This window comes from Physella acuta, unplaced genomic scaffold (genome assembly GCF_028476545.2).
Source record: "Physella acuta isolate Inbredline_101_S28 unplaced genomic scaffold, ASM2847654v3 ptg000745l, whole genome shotgun sequence".
Lineage (NCBI taxonomy): Eukaryota > Metazoa > Mollusca > Gastropoda > Physidae > Physella > Physella acuta.
The window spans coordinates 48,193-75,797 of record NW_026732263.1 but is presented as its reverse complement, the minus strand read 5'-3'; the positions used below and the strand labels follow the sequence as shown (position 1 = coordinate 75,797).

Genomic DNA, 27,605 nt, shown 5'->3' with positions numbered 1-27,605 from the left:
CCATAAAAGGCCAACGTATCTCACACAAGCCAGCTATATGAGACCAGCCATAAAAGGCCAATGCATCTCAAACAAGCCAGCTATATGAGACCAGCCATAAAAGGCCAATGCATCTCAAACAAGCCAGCTATATGAGACCAGCCATAAAAGGCCAACGTATCTCACACAAGCCAGCTATATGAGACCAGCCATAAAAGGCCAATGCATCTCACACAAGCCAGCTATATGAGACCAGCCATAAAAGGCCAACGTATCTCACACAAGCCAGCTATATGAGACCAGCCATAAAAGGCCAATGCATCTCACACAAGCCAGCTATATGAGACCAGCCATAAAAGGCCAACGCATCTCAAACAAGCCAGCCATAAAAGGCCAATGCATCTCAAACAAGCCAGCTATACGAGGCCAGCTATACGAGGCCAACAGATCTGACACAAGCCATATATATGTAACTTACTTCCTTCTAGGCTCCCTGGACTCTGATGTGCTCTTGCTGCGATGTTTCATCAAATCTTTGTATCTGCCCTCAGGTTCAGACCTGTAGCCTGACTCATCAACTACAAAATTTGGTTTCAAGTTTTAGACATTCATAAAATTGTAACACAACACATGCAGAATTTGTAAATCTCATTTTTCAGTCTAATAGAAAAGAAATGAAGTCCAAAGAGTTTGCCTGTCTAGGAGATGGAATAAAACTGTGCAGGAGAATAAAACAACTAGAGCAAGCAGTTAAAAATGATGGTACCTTTAGATTTAGTTTTCCCATAACTGGGCCGGTAGGGTTTCTCATCTGAAACAAAAAAAAATGTATGAACAAAACGTAAGCAATATAAACTTTTTTTAAATTGATTGAATCATAGAGCTGGTATTATTAATGCATTAATTTATTGTGTTTTATGAATGATAGCTATAAAACAGCAAAATTAAGAAAGGTAAAATAGCTGCATCTACAACTGTAAAATATAATTAAACTAGTTTCTAATTGTAAACTATGAACTGCAACTGACCCAAGCCCTCCTCTGACTTGGTGTCAGATATATCATCAGGAAACTGGTAGGTTGGCCTGTATGAGTTGGTTTCTGTTGTAAAACAAAAGAGACATTTAGCACATCTTCACCATGCATCCATCAGAACAAACAAGTGTGCTTTGACAAGGGTGTGTGTCATGTAATGTGTTAGTCACAGCTGTTCTGTGTTGTTGAATGACCTTATTTTTTTCATGGCCTCATGTCAAAACAATAAAGTTGATGAAATGTGGGAATATTTAAGTCTACAAATAATATCAATGGCTCTAAAACATTTCAAACAATTTTTAAACAAGCATAAGATAATATTATTTTGGATTTTAAATGATGTGAAATATAAGTATAATACTTTTGCAATGAAGTACTTTTCTTTCTGATAAAATCATTATTTAATTAAACATACAATGGGGATTAGTAAAAAAAAATTGGTAGTATTTTTACCCACCTCCATTAAATACATTGATAAATATGTGCAATGTAATTAAGTTACTATGTATTCACATTAAAACAGAACAAATATAGATATTTATTTTGTGTCATCTGTTGTGAGATTTAAGTTAAAATATAAGCATGTATAACCCATCATCAGGAATATGTTATATTTTTTCAGCTCATGCCTTCAGTATAAAGAACATTAGCCAATATTGAGTTATTTTAAAAATCTATAGTTAATAATAAAAGCAAAAAAAAAAAAACCACTGGCAGACCAATGTGAAGGTACTTAAAGCTCAATGTGAAAGGTACTTAAGCTCAACGTGAAAGGCACTTAAAGCTCAATGTTGACAAAACACCTAACCACTACCACATCAACAGAAACAACAAAGCCATTTCTAAACATTGGACCCTACAGTAACTTCAATATTTAAAACACACACAACATCTTGTGATACATCCTATAGAGTTGTCCTTGTTCTTTAATGCTTTTTGCTAATAATTTAAATTTAACAATCAGCTTAAAAGACAGGTACAGAATAAATATAACTTTTTTTTTAATCATGTCCTAAATTTTTCTAAATATCAATTTATATTAAATAACTTTAAAGGGAAGATTAGGTCTATTGCCAAACAAAAAATGTAAAAAAAAAAAAAAAAAAAAAAACCAGAATAATTCTTGTCAGCAGTGAAAGTTAGTGAAAGCAATTATTTATGCAAAAGCTGCATCAGATATTGAATGCAGCTGATGGAGATGCCATTTGAACTAAACACTGTAGCTGTTTTCTGGTTAGCTATACATGATATAATGCAGAGTACACAGTACAATCATTTTCTTACCAAGTTGTTTCACTGTCAGAATAAGAAACAAAAGGAATTGTTCTATTGTGTGGTGGGTATGTTGTATTTATGGTGGTTAAACACATTTGTCTGGCTTTATATCAATGGGTTATTTTAGATTCATCCAACAGAAGGGACATAATCCAACAGAAGTGACATAATCCAACAGAAGGGACATAATCCAACAGAAGGGACATAATCCAACAGAAGGGACATAATCAGACACACCCATGACTTGACATGCGGGACAACATCTTGATGTAAACAAATATTTTTGTTGACAAATCTTTCATAGATATGGATATTGACTAGGTTTAAGTTATTTTAAAATCAGTTTTTAAATTAAAATTGTTTGGAAGCTGTACTATTCATTAACTTTAGTCTATTTAAAATGTTATTGTTTTAGTAAAATCACCTGTTAAAATAATTTTAAAATAAATGTGAGTTTTCAAAAAGATAAATATAGCTTTGATGCTGCACTTCGTGTGAAACAAGAGCCATAATCAAGAAGTGTTTTATAACCCTTCCCTCACTAGTACACCAAGCACTCTACACATGGTAACTAAACAAGAGCTACAAACCAATAACTACACATTTTAAAACCACCTACATATTACATTGTTTTCTATAAGTACTAAGAGAAATCAATTTAAAAAAAAAACAATCCACCAAAAACTACTCTTGTGGAATAGAATAAGTGTGCACAATTATCTTAAAGAGTTGCTTCCCTTTCACCACTTTACATGTGTGATTTTAAGTCCCACCCTCTGTTTACCTTCAGGAATGAGATGAAAATAAACCACATCTTCTGAAGGTGGTTTTCTAGCTGTGGATAGCATTTGTTTATCAGAACCACTTGTGTGAATTGCAGATGGATAAAGGCATATCTCAATGCTTGGGTAGTTAAAGCAGTTTGGTTTGTGACTTGAGATTTTTATTTTAAAAGTTGAAAAACTGAACTAATATTTCTAAAGAATATCACAACACATGCACTAACATTTATCTACAGTTTTTAGGGCTTTTGTTAGCCAAGTAATAAATGTTTTGTTTTAAATGGTAGATTTATTTTAAGTCTGGTACAATATTTCAATAACACATCACATATTTATCTAGTTGTGATCTCAATGGATTGCTAATACAAGCAGGCATAAAAAAAATAATAATTTAAAATATTATTCTTTGAACACATTGAAAATTTCCAGTAAATTAAAGTGTGCAGCAGGATGTGAGAATTCTGGTGTTGGGCAGAGATGGCAGGAACTATAGAAAACTAAATTTAAAATATCTCGTTGGGATGCAGACATTTTTAACACCAGGGTTAAGTCACATGCCACATTTATTATCAACAAATAGATTTTTTTTTTTTAAATTTAGTTGAATAAAGTTTTATAAACGTTTTTAATGACATAAGGAAAGTGTTAATAATATAATCAAATAATTTCTTGTTGTTGAGAGGGAGGTGAGCAGTTAGAAACTGAGGATATTTTTTCATGAGGATTTGAGTCAAGAGACAAAACTGAGACATTGATCACAATGCGAAACATGAAGCAAGCTGAAAACATTTGGCACCTGCGTCCTCGAAAATGGAGTCTATCATAGCATTAATGCCAAGATGATCTGGGGATTGGGTACATTTTTTTATCATTTCAAAATTTCACATTCTTCTAGTCAACATGTTTTGTATGTGCTGGGTGTGTTACTATATTTGTATTCAAAACCTTGGAATACATTTCTAAGACATAAAGTTTGATAAAATGGTATTAAAAATTCTAGCAAACTCATTGTTGTGCTATGACTAAATAACTAAACTATCAACTCAAGCAAAGTGAATACACGGGTTAAAATATTTAAAAAGTAAAACAAAACAAAAATTATTTTAAAGCAATAACAATTACTCTAGCATTAAGAATAAAACTTATAGAATGTACCTTCTATTATATTATATTTTTTTTCACATAGTATTAAAGTTCATTAACATTCATGTTGTGAAGACAATTTACTTGTGTTATTAAATCAGATTTTATGAGTTTTATTTTACTCTTACAACACAAACAGCTTTACAAAACTTTGTCAGTTTTAGTGGCAGAGAATGATCCACACTACACCAGCAGATGTCAGGGACAGCAAGCTTGCCATGCTGCACAATACTTCAGCCAATCATGTGACCAGTGAATGATCCACACTACACCAGCAGATGTCAGGGACAGCAAGCCTGCCATGCTGCACAATACTTCAGCCAATCATGTGACCAAAGCTGTAGACGTGAGTTAGCTCCAACACATGTGACAAGTGCTTACCTTCTTTCTTCTCTGTCTTGTGCAGGCTCCTGTACATCTGCTTGTACCAGTCTTTTTGTTTCTCTTCGTCCACGTTCTGAAACAAGCAGGGGACAGCATTCAGTGAAACTTTCTTATTTGCCTTAATTTAAAGTATATTATTTTATTTATAGTTTAATTTTTTTTTTTACTCAGTTACCTCCCTTGGACTGTTACACCTTAGATTTACATAATGGACAGCAGTAGTTTCCCTTTCTATATTTTGAACATAACATCATCAGATTTCTTATATAAAATACAAATTCTTTCTACAAGAACTCTTTAGGTCTACCTTTCTGAAGCCAAGTGGGACACCTTCTTTATCCACTGGCCCAATCCCATCATACTTGACAGGCTTGACCTCTGTGACCACCTTGGTCGTGGAGGTGGGCTGCTCTGATGGGGTGGTGTAGTAGGTCTCCACTGTGCTCTTGTCTCCATCAGAGATGTGCTTGCTGCCAATATACTGAGCGCCCTTGGGCAGCTGGCCATCTTAAACAGATAAAAAATTTGATGAAAACAAGAAACATAAGCTATTCAACCAAAAACTGAAAACTACTTGACAATACAAAAATTAAAAAAAAAATATTTTAAGTGAAGAATTTGAAGACTTTATTAAGAAAGTATTTAAAATTAAATTTATTAAATAAAAAATCGATTTCATTTTAAAATGTGGAAATTAAGAGTAAAAATTTGAATTAATTCTATGAACGTTGAATTTAAATTTAATAGTTAAGATCAAAACAAAAGGGAAATTAGTTTTAAAGTTAGTTTTTTGATAAGCCTTCATGTGAATTGCAAGAAATAGAAGCCTCAAGTAGAATTATGAGCAATAAAAAGCAGGATTACACGCCTTAACAGCAATAAAAAAACATTGGGTCGTTCATAAAGTTTAGTAGCTGTTAGGCCAGGGACATATTCTACTGTACAAAAAATATTAGCATCCCAAAATCTGAAATCAAAAGTTTTTGTTAAGGAAAAGGTTCTTGTTAAAAAAACAGTGCAGTTCATAAAAACAACATAAGACTGGAACATACAATGGGGTTCACATACATAGAAAACAAAACAAATTCTAATAATGAGGTCAATTAAACTTGTAAAATACCTAATTATAGGGATAATGAGTGTTAAAGCATACTTGATTATTTAATGAAAGCGGCCTTGTTTTATTACTAGCCAATATTTTAACTAGGCCTATATAATGATGCATACATGCTTATTTTGTAGGCAGAAAATTTTTATGAAAGAAAATAGAATCTATTATATATGATGTAGTTAGCAGGATTTTAGCTGATGAAACCAAAGCTGAAATTTAAAAAAAAATTAAAGCTGTTAAACCCAACTACAAAGAGCCAATCCCTAATGAAAGCCAATCCCTAATGAAAGCCAATCCCTAATGGAGCAGTGTTAGTTGGTTTAGATTGGCTAGCAGTGGTCTCTTACCATCATTAACAATGATTGGTTTACCCACAAATTTCATACCATTGAAATCTGGGGTGTCTTCTGTATCTGAAATCAAGTGAAAGCACATCAGGTCAACAAAACTAGCCCTGTGTACTGTTGGCCAGATCTTTATAATAGTGAAATCAAATATAATAATTTACAGTTGCCAAGGCTTGATTGAACACTGTAAACAATCATTTTAAATAAGATTTTACATAATTCATAATTAAAATGTTTTATATTTTATATTTACTTAATCAAATAAAATGTAACAAATTCTAATCAAATCAGTTGCCAATCACTATATCTAAAACTACTAGATCTATACTCAAGCCCAATAGCAGCAACTAAATCTGACAGAACAAGTGAAACAGCTGACAACAGAGGAGGGAAAAACAGTCTGGACTTGAATAAAACTTCTAAAGCAGGGATTCTTAAAATACACACTTGCAGTACCCATAGTTTTGTAGATGTTTGCTATTTGCTGATTCAACAATAATGGGAATTGGCCCATGGCTAATTCATGAAAACCAAATGTTTTTTTCTTAAAATCTAATGATTAAAAGTCCCAGAAATTTAAAGATGTTTGGGGTCATATCACACATGTTAAGAATCCCTGGTCTAAACCATAACAACAGGTGCAACAGAAGGTGGTAGATTTAGATAAAAAATATTTGTTGAAGCAATGTGTCTATGGAAAACAGATTGATTTCAAAGAGTTAGGTTAAAAGAGTATTGTTTTGTTTCTCATTAAACATACATGTTGATAGCATTAGTAGCTTGTATAAGATATACACGTCAGTTGTGCTTTGTTTTTATATAAGTGCAAATAGTAGCTTTTAGTGTAAATAGATTTACATAAGTCTTGCTTGTACACATTTTAATTTAAGCATCAAACGGGTCTGTATATTTTTAGAATAAGTGAAGGGACATTGAAAAGTTACAGACAGAATCATTGGGTTGTTGTAGGGGGCATCATAGGAGGATGTTGAGAGGATCATGAGAAGATTTAGAGAGGATCATGGGAAGATGTTGAGAGGATCATGGGAAGATGTTGAGAGGATCATGGGAAGATGTTGAGAGGATCATGGGAAGATGTTGAGAGGATCATGGGAAGATGTTGAGAGGATCATGGGAAGATGTTGAGAAGATCATGGGAAGATGTTGAGAGGATCATGGGAAGATGTTGAGAGGATCATGGGAAGATGTTGAGTGGATCATGGGAAGATGTTGAGAGGATCATGGGAAGATGTTGAGAGGATCATGGGAAGATGGTGAGAGAATCATGGGAAGATGTTGAGTGGATCATGGGAAGATGTTGAGTGGACCATGGGAAGATGTGGAGAGGATCATGGGAAGATGGTGAGAGAATCATGGGAAGATGTGGAGTGGATCATGGGAAGATGTTGAGTGGATCATGGGAAGATGTGGAGAGGATCATGGGAAGATGTTGAGAGGATCATGGGAAGATGTTGAGAGGATCATGGGAAGATGGTGAGAGATATCATGGGACAGGATGTTTGGATGAAGTAGCTGGCTCTAAAACCCAAAAACCAAACAAAGTAGGTCACTTAGTGGAAAGAGACAGTAAATTAAAAAAAAATATTTCAACCATGAAAATAACTTTTTGCAAACTAAAACAAAATTTTAAACAAAATTTACTTTAGAAAATAAAAACATAGATGCGTGAATGGAAAGACAGCTAATCTGTAAGAAAGACAGCTGCCCATAAACCACACCACCTGCATAATGTACATATTGTTTATGGAGTTTAGTACAAAACAAATTGTGTAATAGCTAACAAAAAAAAAAAAAAAAAGCTGCCGCCTAGGCTAACTGATTGAATGGCTGGCTGAAACTAACAATATGTAAATTATGCAAGTCACCTAGCAAGTCACATGACAAGTCACATGACAAGTCACCTGACAATGTTTGGGAGATCTAAACCTTACCCTTTAGCTTTGATTCTTCCAATAATTTAAGCTCTGAAAACATTTATAATCATGCAAGGAGAAATGTAACGACCTACATTTAATCAACACTAATTAACTACACCAACTTGCTTCAATGAATATTGACATTGGCTTACTTCACTACACAAATATAACTAAGGTACTGTAATAAATTAATATACAATTGAAACAACTGTAATTTTTCTCTATAGCTCTGGAATAATGAAACAGACAGCTGCAACAGGAAGATGCAACAGGAAATTTGAGAAGAATAAAATCCAGATAAATTGAATGCTTGACTTGTTGTAATAACCCACGTAGGCTTTACCTCGGCTTTTCTGGAGTAGTGTTATGTACGGGCTTTGAGTGGGAGGAAGCCTGGTCTCATCCCCTCCACTGTCGCCATTCATGTGTCTGCTGTCTGTGGGTTCAAAGGTCGACGTCTGCTTGAAGTTTGATGATGTATCCAAGGGGGAGTAACTGGGTAGAGAGTTGGTGGACTCTGTTCTAGGAGGTGGTTTCCAGGCAAATGATTCGTCAGGAGGTGGACCCTACAACAACATCACCATTGGCTGATTAAACTGTTCTACGAGGTACTAATAAACTGTTAAATATGTTAAAACTCTATGATTTGTTTTAGCATTCTGAAACATTATTTAACACAAATAGAGAATCTGTAAACAAACCTACAAGTAACATTAATGGGCTCATGCTATCAGCATGATATTTAAGATCAAGTGTTATATTAACTGTGATGTAACAAATATCAGTGGTATTTGAGTAGTAATTGATCTGGTATTTGAGCGGTATTTGTGTGGTATTTAGAAAAGTTACCTGAGCTGTGGTGTTTTGTTTTAGTGGCTTTTTGGTGGTGTCCAGTCTAACTGGGCGATATTCTTTTTTGATGCCAAGTGTGCTGGTACCCCCAGGTTTCCAGACTGGCGCAATATTTTTCAGGGATTCTTGATCGTCCGTTGATGACCTCTGGTGGTCAGTTGATGACCTCAGGGGTAGAGTCTGACTTTCCCAAGAATCTGGAAAATATTTTTAAATAATTTTGATATTCATGACCTTGCGTGCCATTAAATAAAATACAAAAGAATTATCTGGAAAATAAATTCATAGTTTTAAAAAATATACATCAATATGCTTTTAGAAATGTAAGGTCAATATGCTTTTAGAAATGTAAGGTCTAATTGTGTTTAGAAATGTAAGTTTAATATGCTTTTAGAAATGTAAGGTCATTATGCTTTTAGAAATGTAAGGTCTAATTGTTTTTAGAAATGTAAGTTTAATAGGCTTTTAGAAATGTAAGGTCTAATTGTTTTTAGAAATATAAGTTTAATATGCTTTTAGAAATGTAAGGTCTAATTGTTTTTAGAAATGTAAGTTTAATAGGCTTTTAGAAATGTAAGGTCATTATGCTTTAAGAAATGTAAGGTTCATATGTATTAAGAAATGTTAGGTTCATATGCTTTTAGAAAAGTAAGGTCAATATGTTTTTTAGAAAAGTAAGGTCAATATGTTTTTTAGAAATGTCAAAAGTAGATTTACTTGTAGCCTTTAACAGTACTATCGGGTCTATTTTTTTCTGGTCAATGTTATGATATCAGCATTTATAAGTAGCTAGTAACAATAGGTATGTGTAGATAGTAGCAGTGTGTGTGTGTAGCTCATAGAAACATGTATGTGTTGCTAGTAGCAATGTGTATGTGTTGCTAATAGAAAATGTGTATAGTCTCACCTGATTTCTGTGGGTATCCTAAACTACGGAATTCATCAGATATTGACCCGTTGGGGCGGTATTCATTAGTTTTATCTGGTGAAATAAACACATTATCATCAGTGAAAATTAAACATAAAAAAGTTTGGTTTTATTGATGCATGGTTATCCTGAAAAACTATGTTAATCCATGGACATAGGATCCACAAGAGCAAACTTGAACAAGATGATTAAGTTTAGTAAAATCCTTGTGATTACACAATAGATTAAGCATTCAATTAATTTAGGCTATATATAGAGGGGATCAGGGATTTCCACATGTATTCAATATTTTATGAACAAGAATTCATCCATTTCATTTTTGTATAACTAGAAAATAGACTAAACTTGACCAACTTAATAAGCCCACAAGTAAGTAGACACATCTTGACCAACTTTAAAAACCCACTAATAAGTAGACACATCTTGACCAACTTTAAAAACCCACTAATAAGTAGACACATCTTGACCAACTTTAAAAACCCACTAATAAGTAGACACATCTTGACCAACTTTAAAAACCCACTAATAAGTAGACACATCTTGACCAACTTTAAAAACCCACTAATAAGTAGACACATCTTGACCAACTTTAAAAACCCACTAATAAGTAGACACATCTTGACCAACTTTAAAAACCCACTAATAAGTAGACACATCTTGACCAACTTTAAAAACCCACTAATAAGTAGACACATCTTGACCAACTTTAAAAACCCACTAATAAGTAGACACATCTTGACCAACTTTAAAAACCCACTAATAAGTAGACACATCTTGACCAACTTTAAAAACCCACTAATAAGTAGACACATCTTGACCAACTTTAAAAACCCACTAATAAGTAGACACATCTTGACCAACTTTAAAAACCCACTAATAAGTAGACACATCTTGACCAACTTTAAAAACCCACTAATAAGTAGACACATCTTGACCAACTTTAAAAACCCACTAATAAGTAGACACATCTTGACCAACTTTAAAAACCCACTAATAAGTAGACACATCTTGACCAACTTTAAAAACCCACTAATAAGTAGACACATCTTGACCAACTTTAAAAACCCACTAATAAGTAGACACATCTTGACCAACTTTAAAAACCCACTAATAAGTAGACACATCTTGACCAACTTTAAAAACCCACTAATAAGTAGACACATCTTGACCAACTTTAAAAACCCACTAATAAGTAGACACATCTTGACCAACTTTAAAAACCCACTAATAAGTAGACACATCTTGACCAACTTTAAAAACCCACTAATAAGTAGACACATCTTGACCAACTTTAAAAACCCACTAATAAGTAGACACATCTTGACCAACTTTAAAAACCCACTAATAAGTAGACACATCTTGACCAACTTTAAAAACCCACTAGAAAGTAGACACATCTTGACCAACTTTAAAAACCCACTAATAAGTAGACACAACTTGACCAACTTTAAAAACCCACTAGAAAGTAGACACATCTTGACCAACTTTAAAAACCCACTAGAAAGTAGACACATCTTGACCAACTTTAAAAACCCACTAATAAGTAGACACAACTTGACCAACTTTAAAAACCCACTAGAAAGTAGACACATCTTGACCAACTTTAAAAACCCAAACACCATGTAGCATAGTGTTTGCACATAAAGTGTCAATCGTATAAAGTATAAAATAATTTGAAAAATGACTAATTGAAACCAAGACTAGCATCCAAATGAGCTACTTGCATGTTATTAGTCTGCGAGCTCCTTCTCTCAAAGTGCTTCTGACAGCCATGTGAATCAGTCACAAAGTGGTGTATACTTATGTAATTTTTACAATCATTGTAAACAAAAGTAACCAAGATGCAGGATTCATAAAGTTTTTTAATGTGTTTTAAGCAGATCCTTCACAAAATGGTGTAGATTTTTATTTTATTTACCAGTTCACAGTACAGGTAATGCTAATAGGAAAGTTATTCTTTATACTAAATCATAGCAAGCCTGTTTAAAATTCTCAGAAAAATGAGTGCACACATTTTAAATGACAAAGTTGTAAAAAAAAAGTCACAGATATTCCAAACTCCAAAAATGAAGCTAAACAATCCATACAGCCCCAACTTAAAGACCTTAGTCTAAACAATAGAAATGTTGGTGTCGTTCTCCCCCCCCCCCCCCCCCCGGGCAGGTAGTACCATGAAATTATGGGGGAGAGACATTCTACAGGTAACTAGAATCTAACCTTCAGGGGAGATAAGAGAGAGGCATCTGGAAACTGGATCAATTGGGACACAGGTGAGTCAGGTATAGGAAATCATGGCGCGGCGGAGGTCTAAGGCCAATGTGGAGTATTTTTAAAATAAAAAATGTTCTGACCTTGGTACTGATTAATCAGATATATTGAGTGAATAATTTGTTAGGTTTACAAAACAATGTGTTCAGTCTCAAATTTCCAAGCACGTACTTGTATTATAGAATCTTACAGCAGTTGTAGACAAAATAATTGAAACATCAGACAGATGGACAATGAACCGACAACATTCTTTGTTTTCTTTGAATTGATTGAACTGAACAATATATTCTAATAACACAGATACCACTGCTACATATGGGGCTATCAATTTTGTTTTTTTATCCAGCCAATCAATTTATTTTTTAACCAGGTGACAAAAATCCCACTACTGTAATGTATTATAGCTTGTGGAGCAGAACTTGATTTCTTTTCTAGAAGATTTGCATTTCCTCTCAATTATCTGATACCTTATACCTGCTTTTCCAAAAAACGTTGACTGCCCCTGATGGAAATAATTAAAGAGAAGAAACTTGTTGCTTATGCTAATGACAGAACTTTTTTTATTGTGATGTGCAGAGAATCAGAGTATATACTTCTTGCTGTGCTTTTCTGGCAATGGACACTTATTCTTTGAATAACGTGGGCCTTCTGGATTCGACATATTTAAAAATCTATTATATAAAAGGCAAAAGTTATACAGCATTTTGGCATTGTCAAGTGGAAGGAGATGGGGGAATAAGAACCTGATGGTAGATTGACAATAACAACCTTTTAATTACTCTGTCATTTCCCATTACCTCCCCTGGCCCATCACTCGTTCTACATCACCCCTTGTACCAGTGCAAACAACAAACAAAATGCAGTAGTACATTATCTTCACCCACCCCAATCAATTAGCCACAGATCATTAGATTAAGAGATTTCATTAGGGATAGGTTAATAAGTTAGAAATATATATGTATGTGAGTATAGGCATATATAGAGATATAGGTAGAGGTTTGGGTACTGATAAAGGTGTAAGTATGCATATGTAGCTTGATAGGGAAAAGGATATAATAGTTAAAGTGATAGGATAGGCTTATGTTTATGTTTGATATTTTCAAGTGTTCATATTTACATAAATGCATAAAATTAAAAATATTATTTTCCCCAACACCAAGGAAACTACATTTTATGATGCTAATTATACATAAAATATTCATCCAATACCAAATTTAAAAAAAAAATTGTTTTTCCAAAAGCATAAGTTCAATGACTCTGACCAGCTATATAATTAAAACATGTGGATATAAGTCATCTAATATGTTATAAATTAAGCTAATAGTTTATTGTTTAAACTAGAGTTAAATGATATGTTAAAATATAAGTAGTATTTAATTTAAGCAATCAGTTAAATACTGCTTCAACAACTGTTTTTTGTATTAAAAAGTACAATAATGTTAATTTTTTATTCTATTATTATTGAATTTCTTTATAGTTTAAAGATTTTTAGGACAATAAGTGTAGGTTGTGTCCCTTGGTTAATAAAGTAGTAAATAATCATATTCAATATATAACAAGTTTACCTATTTTTCAACAATGCATAGTTTTTAAACTTATTGAACAGCAATATTATAATGAATATTTAAAGTTACAATTATATACATATATGTCTACTAATTTATGTGTATATTTACATTTTACATATAAAGTTTTCACACCTCCCCTAGTAATAGTTCATGAGTTCAGTTAGCAACCTTTACTTAACACTAAAATTTCAAGATGTAAAGCCTTTTTATAAAACCTCACTTCAATAACATATAAACAATATCAACAGCTCTATTATCAATTTCCTATCAATTTCTTTCCTCAAACAACCCTTGTTAAAATATTATTTCAACAAATTTTTTCAATAAAGCTTTGTTTTCGGAACTTTAAAACTTTTTATGCTCTCATATTCTATTAGTTGTAGACATAACGTAGTAAACATAACCCTAACCTGTTGTAAACACAACTCACCTGAGTACGGGTACGGTTGACTAGTCTTGGTGTGTGGGGATGAGCTCTGGTCATCTGTTGATACATTAATTAGTAATTAGAAGGGGCTTGTGGTATTAGAAGGGGCTTGTGGTATTAGAGGGGGGGGGGGGGAGGGCTTGTATTATTAGAGGGGTTTGAGAGGGCTTGTGATATTAGAGGGGCTTGTGGTATTAGAGGGGTTTGAGAGGGCTTGTGTTATTAGAGGGGTTTGTGATATTAGAGGGGTTTGTGGTATTAGAGGGGCTTGTGGTATTAGAGGGGCTTGTGGTATTAGAGGGGGGGGGGGCTTGTGGTATTAGAGGGGCTTGTGGTATTAGAGGGGTTTGTGGTATTAGAGGGGCTTGTGGTATTAGAGGGGCTTGTGGTATTAGAGGGGCTTGTGGTATTAGAGGGGTTTGTGATATTAGAGGGGCTTGTGGTATTAGAGGGGCTTGTGGTATTAGAGGGGCTTGTGGTATTAGAGGGGTTTGTGGTATTAGAGGGGGGGGGGGGGCTTGTGGTATTAGAGGGGCTTGTGGTATTAGAGGGGCTTGTGGTATTAGAGGGGCTTGTGGTATTAGAGGGGCTTGTGGTATTAGAGGGGTTTGTGGTATTAGAGGGGCTTGTGATATTAGAGGGGGGGGGGTGTGATATTAGAGGGGCTTGTGGTATTAGAGGGGTTTGTGGTATTAGAGGGGCTTGTGGTATTAGAGGGGCTTGTGGTATTAGAGGGGCTTGTGGTATTAGAGGGGTTTGTGGTATTAGAGGGGCTTGTGATATTAGAGGGGCTTGTGATATTAGAGGGGCTTGTGATATTAGAGGGGCTTGTGGTATTAGAGGGGCTTGTGGTATTAGAGGGGTTTGAGAGGGCTTGTGTTATTAGAGGGGTTTGTGATATTAGAGGGGCTTGTGGTATTAGAGGGGCTTGTGGTATTAGAGGGGCTTGTGGTATTAGAGGGGGGGGGAGGGCTTGTATTATTAGAGGGGTTTGAGAGGGCTTGTGATATTAGAGGGGCTTGTGATATTAGAGGGGCTTGTGGTATTAGAGGGGGGGGGGGAGGGCTTGTATTATTAGAGGGGTTTGAGAGGGCTTGTGATATTAGAGGGGCTTGTGGTATTAGAGGGGTTTGAGAGGGCTTGTGTTATTAGAGGGGTTTGAGAGGGCTTGTGATATTAGAGGGGCTTGTGGTATTAGAGGGGTTTGAGAGGGCTTGTGTTATTAGAGGGGTTTGAGAGGGCTTGTGTTATTAGAGGGGTTTGAGAGGGCTTGTGTTATTAGAGGGGCTTGTGTTATTAGAGGGGTTTGAGAGGGCTTGTGATATTAGAGGGGCTTGTGATATTAGAGGGGCTTGTGATATTATAGGTGGCTTGTGAGGGCTTGTGGTATCAAAGGGGCTTGTGTTATTAGAGGGGTTTGTGATAGAGTGGGCTCGTGATATTATAGGTGGCTTGTGAGGGCTTGTGGTATCAAAGGGGCTTGTGTTATTAGAGGGGTTTGTGATAGAGTGGGCTCGTGATATTATAGGTGGCTTGTGAGGGCTTGTGGTATCAAAGGGGCTTGTGTTATTAGAGGGGTTTGTGATAGAGTGGGCTCGTGATATTATAGGTGGCTTGTGAGGGCTTGTGGTATCAAAGGGGCTTGTGTTATTAGAGGGGTTTGTGATAGAGTGGGCTCGTGATATTATAGGTGGTTTGTGAGGGCTTGTGGCATCAAAGGGGCTTGTGTTATTAGAGGGGTTTGTGATAGAGTGGGCTCGTGATATTATAGGTGGTTTGTGAGGGCTTGTGGCATCAAAGGGGCTTGTGTTATTAGAGGGGTTTGTGATAGAGTGGGCTTGTGATATTAGAGGGGCAACATTAAAAAGGCTTTCTTAGAAAAAGCTGGTAAACTCGTTAAGACTTGCAATATTAGAGGCTTATCACCTATGTCATTGATAGTTTCAAAGTGACTTAATTGCCTATAATTAGTAGGAGCTTATTTTACAGGGGCAGATGATGTGTGAATGCCTTCACAGAAGTGTTGGTAATAATCTTACTGGGGATTATAATCTTATTGGGGCTCGTTAACTTCATTACCAGTGGCTCATAAGCTTAGAGATATTTCCAATTCACACAAGTAATAAGAATTTGGTTAATTGATTGTAGTTTGATTAAAAGTACTTTTTCCTTCTATCGTTAATTAAAATTTTAATAACCAGGTAATAACATGAAATGGCCCAAGTTGATAGGAATAAATAGTTGCTTTGGATATCATGAATTATAAACTCCAAGAAAAATTATAAACATAAAGGAATATAATTTAATAAAAGATCTTTAATTGAAATTCACAATTTAGTTAATTGTTAGAATTTATATTGGCTTTAACAATAAATACTTCAAAATTAATTAATTTTTTAAAATGACACATATTGTGGAAACTTTATACAGTAAGCCTAACACTGACATGCAGCACTGATGTATAAACTTGGCAAGGCAGCAGAACATAGATGTCAACTGATAGGTCCTGATGACCTGTTGACCTCAAGACATGCTGACCTTGGGTCATGTATTTATCCATCAATGAAAATTGCATTGTTGCGGTAAAATTAAAATAAAAGAAATTCTAAACAAGTTGACATTTTGTGTAAACAAACAAGCTAACAATACACATGCTAAACTTTTGTAACAGGCAAAACAAAAAAAGAACAAGAAAAATAATTCTATTTGAAATATGTCATTAAAAATACATCTGAAACAAAAATTGTTTTCTTTAACATTTAATGCATGTCTCATGATCATTCAAGAGGTGCAAAATACTTTTTGTGTAACATACACCTAAACATATTGCATAATCACATTTTAAACATAAATATTAAATACAACTTCATTCAGTGAACTCTAAAGTGCCAAATATCTTCTTTTTGTTTTAAATTTTAAATCAGTGCATTGCCTAATTGTAAAGATTTTTTTCTCTAATAAATTGAAGCATGCTTTTATTGGAGTCAGAATTTAAAATGTCATGCAGCCACCTGCTTTAGAAAAACCTGGCAATTCACCTCAGACTAGTCTTGCAAACAATCATCATAACACATCATGCTAGTTAGAAAATCACACAGCAAACCATTAGTTTTCCTTGTTATGTTAGTTAGGATAACTCTGGTCAACAGCATCAAGGGGCACAACTATGTTAGAGCAGGTCATCCAGACTCAAGGGGCACAACTGTGGTACAACAGATCATCCAGATTACCTTGGAAACCTGGAGAAAAGAACGAGGAAGTTGCAGTTGGTGATTTGATGGACGGTGCAGGCTTGGACGGCTGTTCGTGGACAACAGGGATGGGAATCATTTTCCCGGGTGTTTTAAAAGGTTTGACCGGCAGCGCGGGCTTGTCTTGTGACCTCATGTCCTGCTGAATGTCTAAAGGCAGGGACTCGGCTGATGATTTCTCGTCTTTGGCTATGATCGTGTCCCTAGAGTCCGAACTGGACACGGCGTTGTCCGAGTGCGGGGAGTGCCCGTCATCCTGGCTGCTAATGGACGACTGCTGGAGGCTGTCCAGGTCTGTGTTGGCCCACAGGGGCTTGGTGTAGTCCTTGTAGTCGAGGGTGTGCTCCAGGTCACGTCTGCTGAAGTCGTAGCTCTGGCTCGACTTCAGCTGTGGAGTGTCGTCTGCGCGGTGGTCGCTAAACGACTGGTGAGTGAGGCTGGACTTGAGTGGTTTGATGGTAGGTAAAGTAGAGTACGTGTTACTCAAGTCAAAGTCACTTCTCGGAGGTTCTTGTTCGAAAAACTCATGCTGACCTCTGTGTTTGCTCCCTTTGGTAGGAAGCGTAGCGTATGTCCCGGGTATGAATTCTCTTCCCTTATTTTGGTCATAAGGGAAGTAACTACCTGGAGTTGTCTGCCATGAGCTCGAAAGTTGAGCAGGCCCCGGCCCAGTGTTGGAAGAGTTGTCTTCCTGACTGAAGCGCCGAGTACGCTGTGGTGGTACGCTGTTGCTAGGGACAGGATGCTGGGCTATGCTGTTGCTAGGGGAAGGATGCTGGGCTATGCTGTTGCTAGGGGCAGGGTTGCTGGGTTCAGCATGGTGGACGGGGATCGGGATCCTACGGGAACCTGTATCTACACTAATGCTACGAGCTGGCGAGCTCCATGGCTTAGCTCCCTTGCTAACGTGTCCATCCTGGGTTGTCTGCCCCTGGTGTGTGCGCCCCTGGGTTGTCTGCCCCTGGTGTGTGTGCCCGGCTTGCCAGGGTGGGGGGAAGTGTTTCTCGTGGACGGTGGGGGAGCCTTGCAAACTTTTGCTGCCCGCGGAGGCTGCCAGAGCTCTCTCTGGTACCCCTGCACTTCCTCGCCTGGTGTACTGCTGGCCGAACTCTGGTGGAGGTTGGGTTACCTGCCCTTCAACGGGATGCACGTCTGACGCAAAGAAGAGTTAGTGGAACATGATAGAGCAACACTAATTTATTTATTTTAACCCCAACTTCGTTAATTAAAGAAAAAACTCCACTCTCAATCAAGTGTTAATTAGATAATAATAAACCTTGATACACACATTTTATTTAAAATATTTTCACTTAAATTAAAGGCATTTTATGTGTGTGTCTGTTACTAGTATAAGATAAGTATGAATGGTTGTAGTTTTTAAAAAAACCCATGTAGTTACTGAACAACTTAATATAAAACAGATGTTTAAGAATAACTTCACTCACAAGAAAAAAAGCGGTTTTTAAAGAGAGAGAGAACAGTTAACAAATTGTCTCGCTTGAGACAATAGTGTGTGAAAAAAGGGAGATAAATTAGATAAATGAAATTATAATACAAAATAATACGATGGAATACATTAGAACGTCTGAAATCTAGTCATATAACACATGCTAGACAATTAGAATGCAAAACTAAACTAAAGAAAAAAAATTACAAGCAGAATTGTAAACACTTTTTTTTTTAAAAAGGCATTTTAGCCCTTATCAAATCACTCTGAAAACTTGAAAAAAACTGGAATAACTCCAAAAAGCGATAAAAATATACCAAGCCTAAAATGGTACTAATGCAATCTAACTATTTCTAATCGGGTTTGCTTCCCTCTATTGTGTTGTTTTGGTAGGTCGAAGTATGTGTATCAAGTAAAGTGCTAAATCAACAGGAAGTCATTTCAACCTTTACGTCACATAGCGCCACCTATGTCAGCAAGCCAGACCAACCAAAGAGGGTGTTACTGATCTCATGCACAGCATTGCATTCTGGTTAGAAGTTTTTGAGCCGCTAGCACCGTGACTGAAGCTCCCCAGTCAGACGGTGCTAGGGGCGGATGATTTAGTCGAAGATGTCATGCAGGACAGAGTCCAGCCACTCGCGAGGAGGAGGCAGAAAAGGGTGAGTCGACATGCATAAAGTCGGGGGGAAAAGTGGGGGGAAGCACAACTTCCGCTACCTTGGACATCAGCGCCCATGGCGGCCAGTCTCTCCTGCTGCTTGAGGAAGAGGTTCAGGCCACGTGACTTGTTCGCCCGGCCACGCCCCCCGCTCACAACATACTCACTGGAGGTCGAGGTCACAGAGGGGGTGGGTGACGCCTGCTTCTGGCGTAAGAAGTCCCCGGGGAGGGAGGGGGTGGGAGAGCCTCGGTGGAAGATATCGCTGATGGCGGTGGGACGGTAGATGTTGCTTCTGGTGGGGGAGGGGGGTTCGCGAAATAATTGGTGGTCAGCCGGAGAATGACCTTCAAAGTGCTGAGGCCTCTGGGCAGCGTGGCCTTGGGGGTGTGGTTGTTGCTGGTGAGAGTTGAACTGTTGTACTTGCTGTTGATATGAGTTCGTTTGTGGTTGTTGCGATGGTTGATAATGTTGCTGTTGCTGATGGTGTGGTTGTTGCTGCTGGGGAGATGGTTGTTGTTGTGGTAGCTGTCTTGGTTGATGGGGTTGTTGAGGTGGCTGTTGTCTTGGCTGATGTTGTGATGGTTGTTGGCGTGGTGGATGCTGTGGTTGTTGTTGTGGATGTTGTGGGGGATGTTGTTGAGGATGTTGGTGTGGTTGCTGTTGAGGATGTGGTTGTTTTATGGCATGGCCATGATGTTGCTGTGGGTGTTGACTCTGCATTGGTTTGTGTTGCTGTATTGGTGTGTTGTGTTTGTTTTCCTGCCCTTTCCTCCTTTGGTAGTCCTCGTACTGTTGTTGAATGGACGGCTGATCGCTGGGCGGAGACTTCAAGTCTTCTTGTAGGAGCTGGACGAACTCCTTCATGGGGATGGGCTGGGTGTAGCTCGGCGGAGACATGGGCTGGGCTGAGTGCTGGATGATGCGTCTCTGGGGCTGCTGTTGGCGTGGTGCCTGGGGCGGGGAGGCAAGCTTGTGTTTCAGCTTCGGGGACAGCTGAGGCGGGAGGTGGGCTGATGGGGGCGGCTGGCTAGGGTAGGGCTTGTAGTTCGTGCTGGGTATCTGAGAAGGGGGGATGATGGGACGCAGATAGGGGGTAGGGAGCTGGACGGGCAGGGGAGGTGGCTGGGTTAGGGCTGAGTGGGGCTGGGCCAGGGGCGGCTCCGGCTTGTGACCGACCTGAGGTGTGTGAGGATTGGGGGCGTGGCTAGACGGGGAGACATTTTGTCGCTGTGACGTCTGCCATTGGTTTACATCTGGTTGAACAAGCAAGCCAAGTTTCTATTAGTTAATCTCTACATTAAGGTCAAGGAGTATGGAAACACAATTGCACATTTTATATATAAAAAAAATTCTCAATACACTGTATAGTAAAATGTTACTGGACTGTGTGCCATACATCATGAATTAAATAATTTTTGTAAGAGACGCCTAAATGCAAAAGTTAATTTGTTGGGGTTAAAAAGTGATGGGCACTGGTCAACGGGTGCAGTGGATGAGTACAACAAAAACATATCAATGACTGGCCAGATCAGGACATATCGCAATAAGGTTAAATATGGTAGATGGTTGAATGCATGGGTCGATACAGCAAGGTAGACTTATGGGCAACACGTGACAAACAAAAGTAGGCGTGTCTTAGACATGGTCAACCTCTGGCCTTAACACACACACCGTATAACGTTACGTTTGACCACAATATAGACAGTAGTGTACACAGTCGCATAGTGTTATGGTTTATGTGCTAAGTCACATAATGTCGTAATTTGTGGACCACAACTAACTCAGGTGGAAAACGTGTGCATGGCTTCAAGGCACAAAACAAACATAAAGACTTCGTCAACACATTTACAATTCGTTCAGCGTCCAGCTTACAAATGAGATTAGTTTTCTCATAACACATTTGTATTATTACAATAATCCAAATTAATATTAAGTATTTATATTAAGAGACTTACGGGTTAGCAGTCCAGCTCTCTACCGCTAGACCACTCCGTTTCATATTTATATTAAGTAGCCTATATCTTAATATTTATTTAATGAAATAATTCTCATATCCCATTGAAACTGTGTAAATTAATAAAACCATTGTCATCTGTTCAATCCGTAAATAATATTATGGAGACAAGCTATTTCCATCTCTATACAAAGAAGTGTCTACATGTTAAATTAAAACGTTGATCTCTTATCACTAGTACTGCACACGGAAGTTGAGAATTAGCTACGGAAGAGGGAGGACTAAATTTGATTGGGATCATTGAGCTTAGATTTGATGGGGATCATTGAGGTCTAGATTTGTTTGGGGTCACTGAGCCTAAATTTGATTGGGATCACTGAGCCTAAATTTGATGGGGATCACTGAGCCTAGATTTGATTGGGATCACTGAGCCTAAATTTGATTGGGATCACTGAGCCTAAATTTGATGGGGATCACTGAGGTCTAGATGTGATTGGGATCACTGAGGCATAGATTTGATGGGGATCACTGAGCCTAGATTTGATGGGGATCGCTGAGGTCTAGATGTGATTGGGATCACTGAGCCTAGATTTGATTGGGATCACTGAGCCTAGATTTGATGGGGATCATTGAGCCTAGATTTGATGGGGATCACTAAGGCCTAGATTGTTGGGGAGCATTGATCCCTAGCTTTTCTTCTAACATCCAGTTCGAATGTCTCAACTCTCGGCGATTACAGGATACATAAAAATGACTATAACGATCTGAATAACATAACATGCTTTATAACACAATATGCTTTAAAGCTTAATAACATGCTTACAGCATTCAGCGGACACATGCAGGTTGAACTACTAATTAGCGTTCTTAATTATTCGACGTGAGTAGCAGGTGTTGAGGAAGTTAGAAAGGATAGAAAAGTCTGCCTTAGATGGTGATGAGAAACATATATATATATATATATATATATATATATATATATATATATATATATATATATATATATATATATATATATATATATATACGTGTATGTATGTGTTTGATGCAGAGTAGTGGGATGTGAGCATCTCTATCAGATCAATGAAAATTTTATTTACATAAACTTGTTTACTCCTAAAGAAATGTGTAACGCTAGTACTGAATATAACAGTAGAAATAATGTATTTTTTTTACAAATGTAATCGAGACAAACCTTGGAGCCACATTAGACACAAAAATCTAAAACAATGTCTATAGAACAAACGGTATATCCATCGTTAACTAGCTCAGTGTTAACGTCTTTTGGTAAGTCTAAACAGCCGCATCAACCTTTTCCTACACCACACGATTTTGTTTTACCCTCGGCGTACTAAGAAGATAAAACGTCCTGAACCATAATGAAATATGGATATAATCGCGTTGAAATGTCCAGGCATAGAGCTAATAGAACGAGTAATGCTAAAGATATCCTTATCAGAGGAAGGAAGCACAATCATCGCCAGTCTAACCATTCACGCGCATATGGACGACAGGGAAAAAAATACCTGGGGTAAAAATAGATACACGAGCGCATTTTCTCTACCTGGGGATTAAACGTGAGGTGGAGGGGAAGGGGGGACGGGACGAAGAATGAGTAAATTTAAAACCAGGAGCGGGACAACCCGGGCAATCCCCGTGCCTCCCTCACCCCTAAAGGTGAGTACTGAGTAACGCTGAGCTACGGTTTACACCGCTTAACACAGTGTCTTAGAGTACTGGCGTGGAGGGGAGTGGGGTGGGGGGGGGGGGTGGTAACTCAAGTGGACGAGACTTTGATCTGGAGGAGATCTGTAAACATTGGTCTAAGACCTCAATGGAGTGAATATCGCCGGAAGAAAATAAGACATATCTAGCCTCAACCATACAAACTAACATGTTTATAAGAACTCAATGGATGTAATTTTACATCCGCTCAGTCCACCTTATTTTTAAGAATTACTGTGGTATTATATATATATATATATATATATATATATATATATATATATATATATATATACGTCATACATACATATACAAATATATCACAGTAATAATAGCTTCAGTCATCCTTTGTAACACAAGGTACATTTGCTAGAAAGAAATGAACCTAATCAACCTGTAGAAATGACACACGAACTAAATCCGAGTTTTATCCCACGGCTCGCCAACTTCACGAAATAGCGGTCTTTTGTGAAAATGTGCCCCCATTTATTCGATAGTTAGACAATAGGCAAACAAACTGTTTAAAGACGTGCGAGGAATATGAAAATTCTAGCAGCCAAAATACTTTTGAGTAGATTTTGGGTAGAAGTCTTCAGATAATCCGAAACCTGGTTATAAACAGGCTCACGTGTGTCAAACCACACCACAACAACACACTAGAAAACACAGCTACACACCATGAAAATTAAATCCAACACTTCTCGATGCTTGTCGTTGAACCTAATCCATACTTTAACTAGACCGACCCCCGGATGTGCCCCGAGGGCAGAGGGCAGGAAATTATGAATGACGGCTTCCCCCGAGTGGAGCAAGGTGTACTCACACAGCCGGTGCCGGCAAAGGTAGTGCTAGGATAACCAAGCCACAACCGGACCCGGCAACTCAAGCGCTAGTCTAATCTCCATGGGATGTAAGAGTTTAGAGCAGTCCCTGTGATAAAGTCGCGAGGGGGAAAAATGAAGTTAAAATAGCAGCGAATCAAATTTGTCGACAATCTTTGACAGCCCGTGTGCTGCCGGCTGCCCTGGGATTCCGGCGAACAGGCTCCTACCTGTTGCTAGACCGGTGCCCGGGGAGGGGGAACAGACCTCACTTCATGCCGGGGATAATAAAACTAGTTTTACGAGAGCAATCTACGTGATATGTCAGTGGCTTTGTTTAACATTTCGTAGGTTGAGTTGAATATTTCTAAGGTTTAACATTTCATAGGTTCGAGGGTTTAAATTGAGTATTTCGGAGTTAAGCTTAACATTAAGTTGGTTAAGATTTAGTTGAATATTTCTTAAATTTTACATTTCGAAGATGTCGTTGAATATTTCTTTGGTCTGACATTTCGTAGATTTCGTTGAATATTACTTAGGTTTAACACTTCAGATATTGAGTTTAACATTCCGGAGCTAAGTCAAATACTTCGCTGCTCTAGTTTAACATTTGGAAACTGTAAACAAGCTAAAGAAAACAGGCTAAAAATAGACTGACAAATGGTGTTTTAGTGACATTATTTTCAAAGACAAATGTTTTTGACTTCTAAATAACAAGGTTATTTGACATCACTCTTTCAAACATGACAGCAATCTTTCAGTCGCTTACAGCCAGATGCTTATTGCGATGGTAGAGGTTGTGACTAATGAGGAACGTCGTCAAGGCAAACACAAATGCTGACAAACTAGAGAATTTTTTCCCGAGAGGAGTCAAGACTGCTCTCCCCTTACCGAGGCCTTGTTCGAATTTTACGACAAGTGAGCGGGTGGGTTAAATTTAAACCAAACTTTTCTTAGGGATGAGGTAAGCTGCCAGGTGAGCAAAAGTAGGTCGACGTGTGCAGGGGATAGTCCCGTCTTTGTTATACAGGTTTGTAGGATAAGTCGGCGTTTAGTCATCAAGGATAAGTCGGTGTTTAGTCATCAAGGATAAGTCGGCATTTAGTCATCAAGGATAAGTCAGCATTCAGTCATCAAGGATATGTCGGCATTTAGTCATTAAGGATAAGTCTGCATTTAGTCATCAAGGATAAGTCTGCATTTAGTCATTAAGGATAGGTAGGCATTTAGTCATCAAGGATAGGTAGGCATTTAGTCATCAAGGATAAGTTAGCATTGGTTGGCATTCGATCAGTTGTAGGACAAAGCGAATTTGTAAAGTCATTAGTAAATTTTTTTTAAGGATAAGTCATTGGGATAAGTCAAGTTTTAAGGCTAACCCAGCACAACCTGATTGGATGGATAAATCACCTTCCTAGTCTTAAATCACCTAATTAGTCGCTTAAATGAAAATTCAGTACATGTTATAGAAATTTGATTGGTATTACAATAAAATTACGGAGTTGCAAGTTATAGACATTTGATTGGTACTATCATAAAATTACATAATTACCAGTTATAGACATTTAATTAGTTTTATCATAAAATTACGTTGTTACCAAAAATGATTTCAAGTCACCATTGAATGACTATTAAATAAAGGCAGTAAACTTTTCAATGTCACTTGTCAGCCATCTTATGTCAGCCTAAAGTGTCAGTCGGCCTAATGTGTCATATAATGAGACATAATGTGTTATATAATGTGTCATTCGGCCTAATGTGTGAACCTAATGTGTCAGCCTGCCTAATATCCAATGTTAAAATGTGTTCAAGACTTTGAATTGACAGATATATGCGTATGGTCTCATGTATTTAAACGATAGTAATTTTAAACACAAGTGGCTCCAAGTGAACAACAAAAAACATGAGGAACACATACTACTGGTGGGTCTTTAAACAGTTTAAAAAGTATCACGACAACAAGCAATGGAAAAACAATACTCGAATATTTCCGGAACAATTTTCTAGCAGAGTCAAAAAAAAAAAAAAAATTGGAAGAAACCAGAAAAACATGCCCCCCCCCCCCCCCCCCCCCGTTAACATTATTTCCAGAACTCAAACATTAACCGACATTTTGTTTTGCTGGAGCTTCAGTCCGTGTCACGTCATAGCCCGTGTCCCAGTGTCGACAGTTGGGGAAAGGTGAACTCACGCGCTCACAGCTGGGAGCAGGATGGTACTCACGACCAAGGTGAACTGGCAGGTAAGTTCCAGCCCCGAGCACCGGAAACCTGACACGCCGACGTCTTGGATTCGTTCAACAAAGGTGAGCCTCACACACAGGTACATGGTCTGGCAGCAGGGGTACTCACAGGTAACGGTTGCACGTGCGTCAACGATAACTTTCATACGAGTCACAGTTCAGCCGTAAACAGGTCACGTATAAACCTCAGAGGTGTCACGTTTAACACGGTTAACTTTCATACGAGTCACAGTTCAGCCGTAAACAGGTCACGTATAAACCTCAGAGGTGTCACGTTTAACACGGTTAACTTTCATACGAGTCACAGTTCAGCCGTAAACAGGTCACGTATAAACCTCAGAGGTGTCACGTTTAACACGGTTAACTTTCATACGAGTCACAGTTCAGCCGTAAACAGGTCACGTATAAACCTCAGAGGTGTCACGTTTAACACGGTTAACTTTCATACGAGTCACAGTTCAGTCGTAAACAGGTCACGTATAAACCTATGAGGTGTCACGTTTAACACGGTTAACTTTCATATGAGTCACAGTTCTGTAGTTAACAGGTCACGTTCAACACTAATTGGTGTCACGTAACACGTTTAGCTTTCATGCGAGTCTAAGTTAAGTCGTATATGGGTCACGTTTAGCACTCATATGTGTCACGGTTAACTATCATAGGTGTCACGTTTAACACGGTTAACCTTCATACGAGTCGCAGTTCAGCCGTATATGGGTCACGGTTAACTATCATAGGTGTCATAGTTAACATTTACTGCAGCTACGGTTTTTATAGGTGTCACAGTTCATTCATAGACGCGGCGCCTAACTTTATTACGAGAATCACAGCCAACAGCATCATAAGAATATAAGTTTACAATATAATTAGAGAACATTTACTGTAAGAATTTAGATGTTTACAGTATCGTCAGCGCTAAATGAATGTTTCTGTTTATAAAACCCAATTATGATACCAATACATGTCTTTTTCTCCAGGATAGGTTACGAGTAAAATGGCTGACTAAGGGAACAATGACTGAATTTATGAAGATAGTGACGAACATCATTAGAAGAACTACATAATGTATGAGTATGAGTAAAAAAAAACGGAATGGATAAACAATATTTTCAAACAAGCAACTGAGTAAATGAGGGGGGAAAAACATTTTAAGATCCGCTGTTAATCTGGTTAGGGTCTAGGTGGTCTAAAAGTTCATCATTAGTTCTTTGATCATGTTAAACCAGGTGGGTGGGTGGGGTAGCGGTGGGATGAGTGGGGGAATGAATTAGCCAGGGGCGTACCGTGAGTTTGTGATGGGGTAGCGGTGTACAGGGAGGTTGGGGGCTGAATTAGCCAGGGGCGTACCGTGAGTTTGTGATGGGGTAGTTGTGTACGGGTGGGGTGGGGCTGAATTAGCCAGGGGGCGTAAGTTTATGTTAGCACACGAGGCGACAAGCTGAAGAATGTCTCTCTACCTGAGAGGC

At 37.8% G+C, this 27,605-nt stretch overlaps 1 protein-coding gene across 1 annotated transcript in view; it reads right to left on the bottom strand.

Annotated features, from left to right (window-relative positions):
- Positions 1 to 27,605, bottom strand: part of LOC131950219 (sorbin and SH3 domain-containing protein 1) — a 107,316-nt gene that overhangs the window by 33,489 nt on the left and 46,222 nt on the right. Inside the window, exons 5-18 of the mRNA XM_059312289.1 lie at positions 17,266 to 18,438; positions 14,039 to 14,092; positions 9,752 to 9,826; positions 8,842 to 9,041; positions 8,336 to 8,558; positions 8,008 to 8,040; positions 6,056 to 6,121; positions 4,905 to 5,104; positions 4,595 to 4,670; positions 3,867 to 3,914; positions 2,298 to 2,309; positions 1,008 to 1,079; positions 746 to 790; positions 458 to 557 (exon numbers count right to left, since the gene is read on the bottom strand). Coding sequence (XP_059168272.1) covers positions 458 to 557; positions 746 to 790; positions 1,008 to 1,079; positions 2,298 to 2,309; positions 3,867 to 3,914; positions 4,595 to 4,670; positions 4,905 to 5,104; positions 6,056 to 6,121; positions 8,008 to 8,040; positions 8,336 to 8,558; positions 8,842 to 9,041; positions 9,752 to 9,826; positions 14,039 to 14,092; positions 17,266 to 18,438 — 2,377 coding nt within the window. The remainder of the gene's footprint in view (positions 1 to 457; positions 558 to 745; positions 791 to 1,007; positions 1,080 to 2,297; positions 2,310 to 3,866; positions 3,915 to 4,594; positions 4,671 to 4,904; positions 5,105 to 6,055; positions 6,122 to 8,007; positions 8,041 to 8,335; positions 8,559 to 8,841; positions 9,042 to 9,751; positions 9,827 to 14,038; positions 14,093 to 17,265; positions 18,439 to 27,605) is intronic.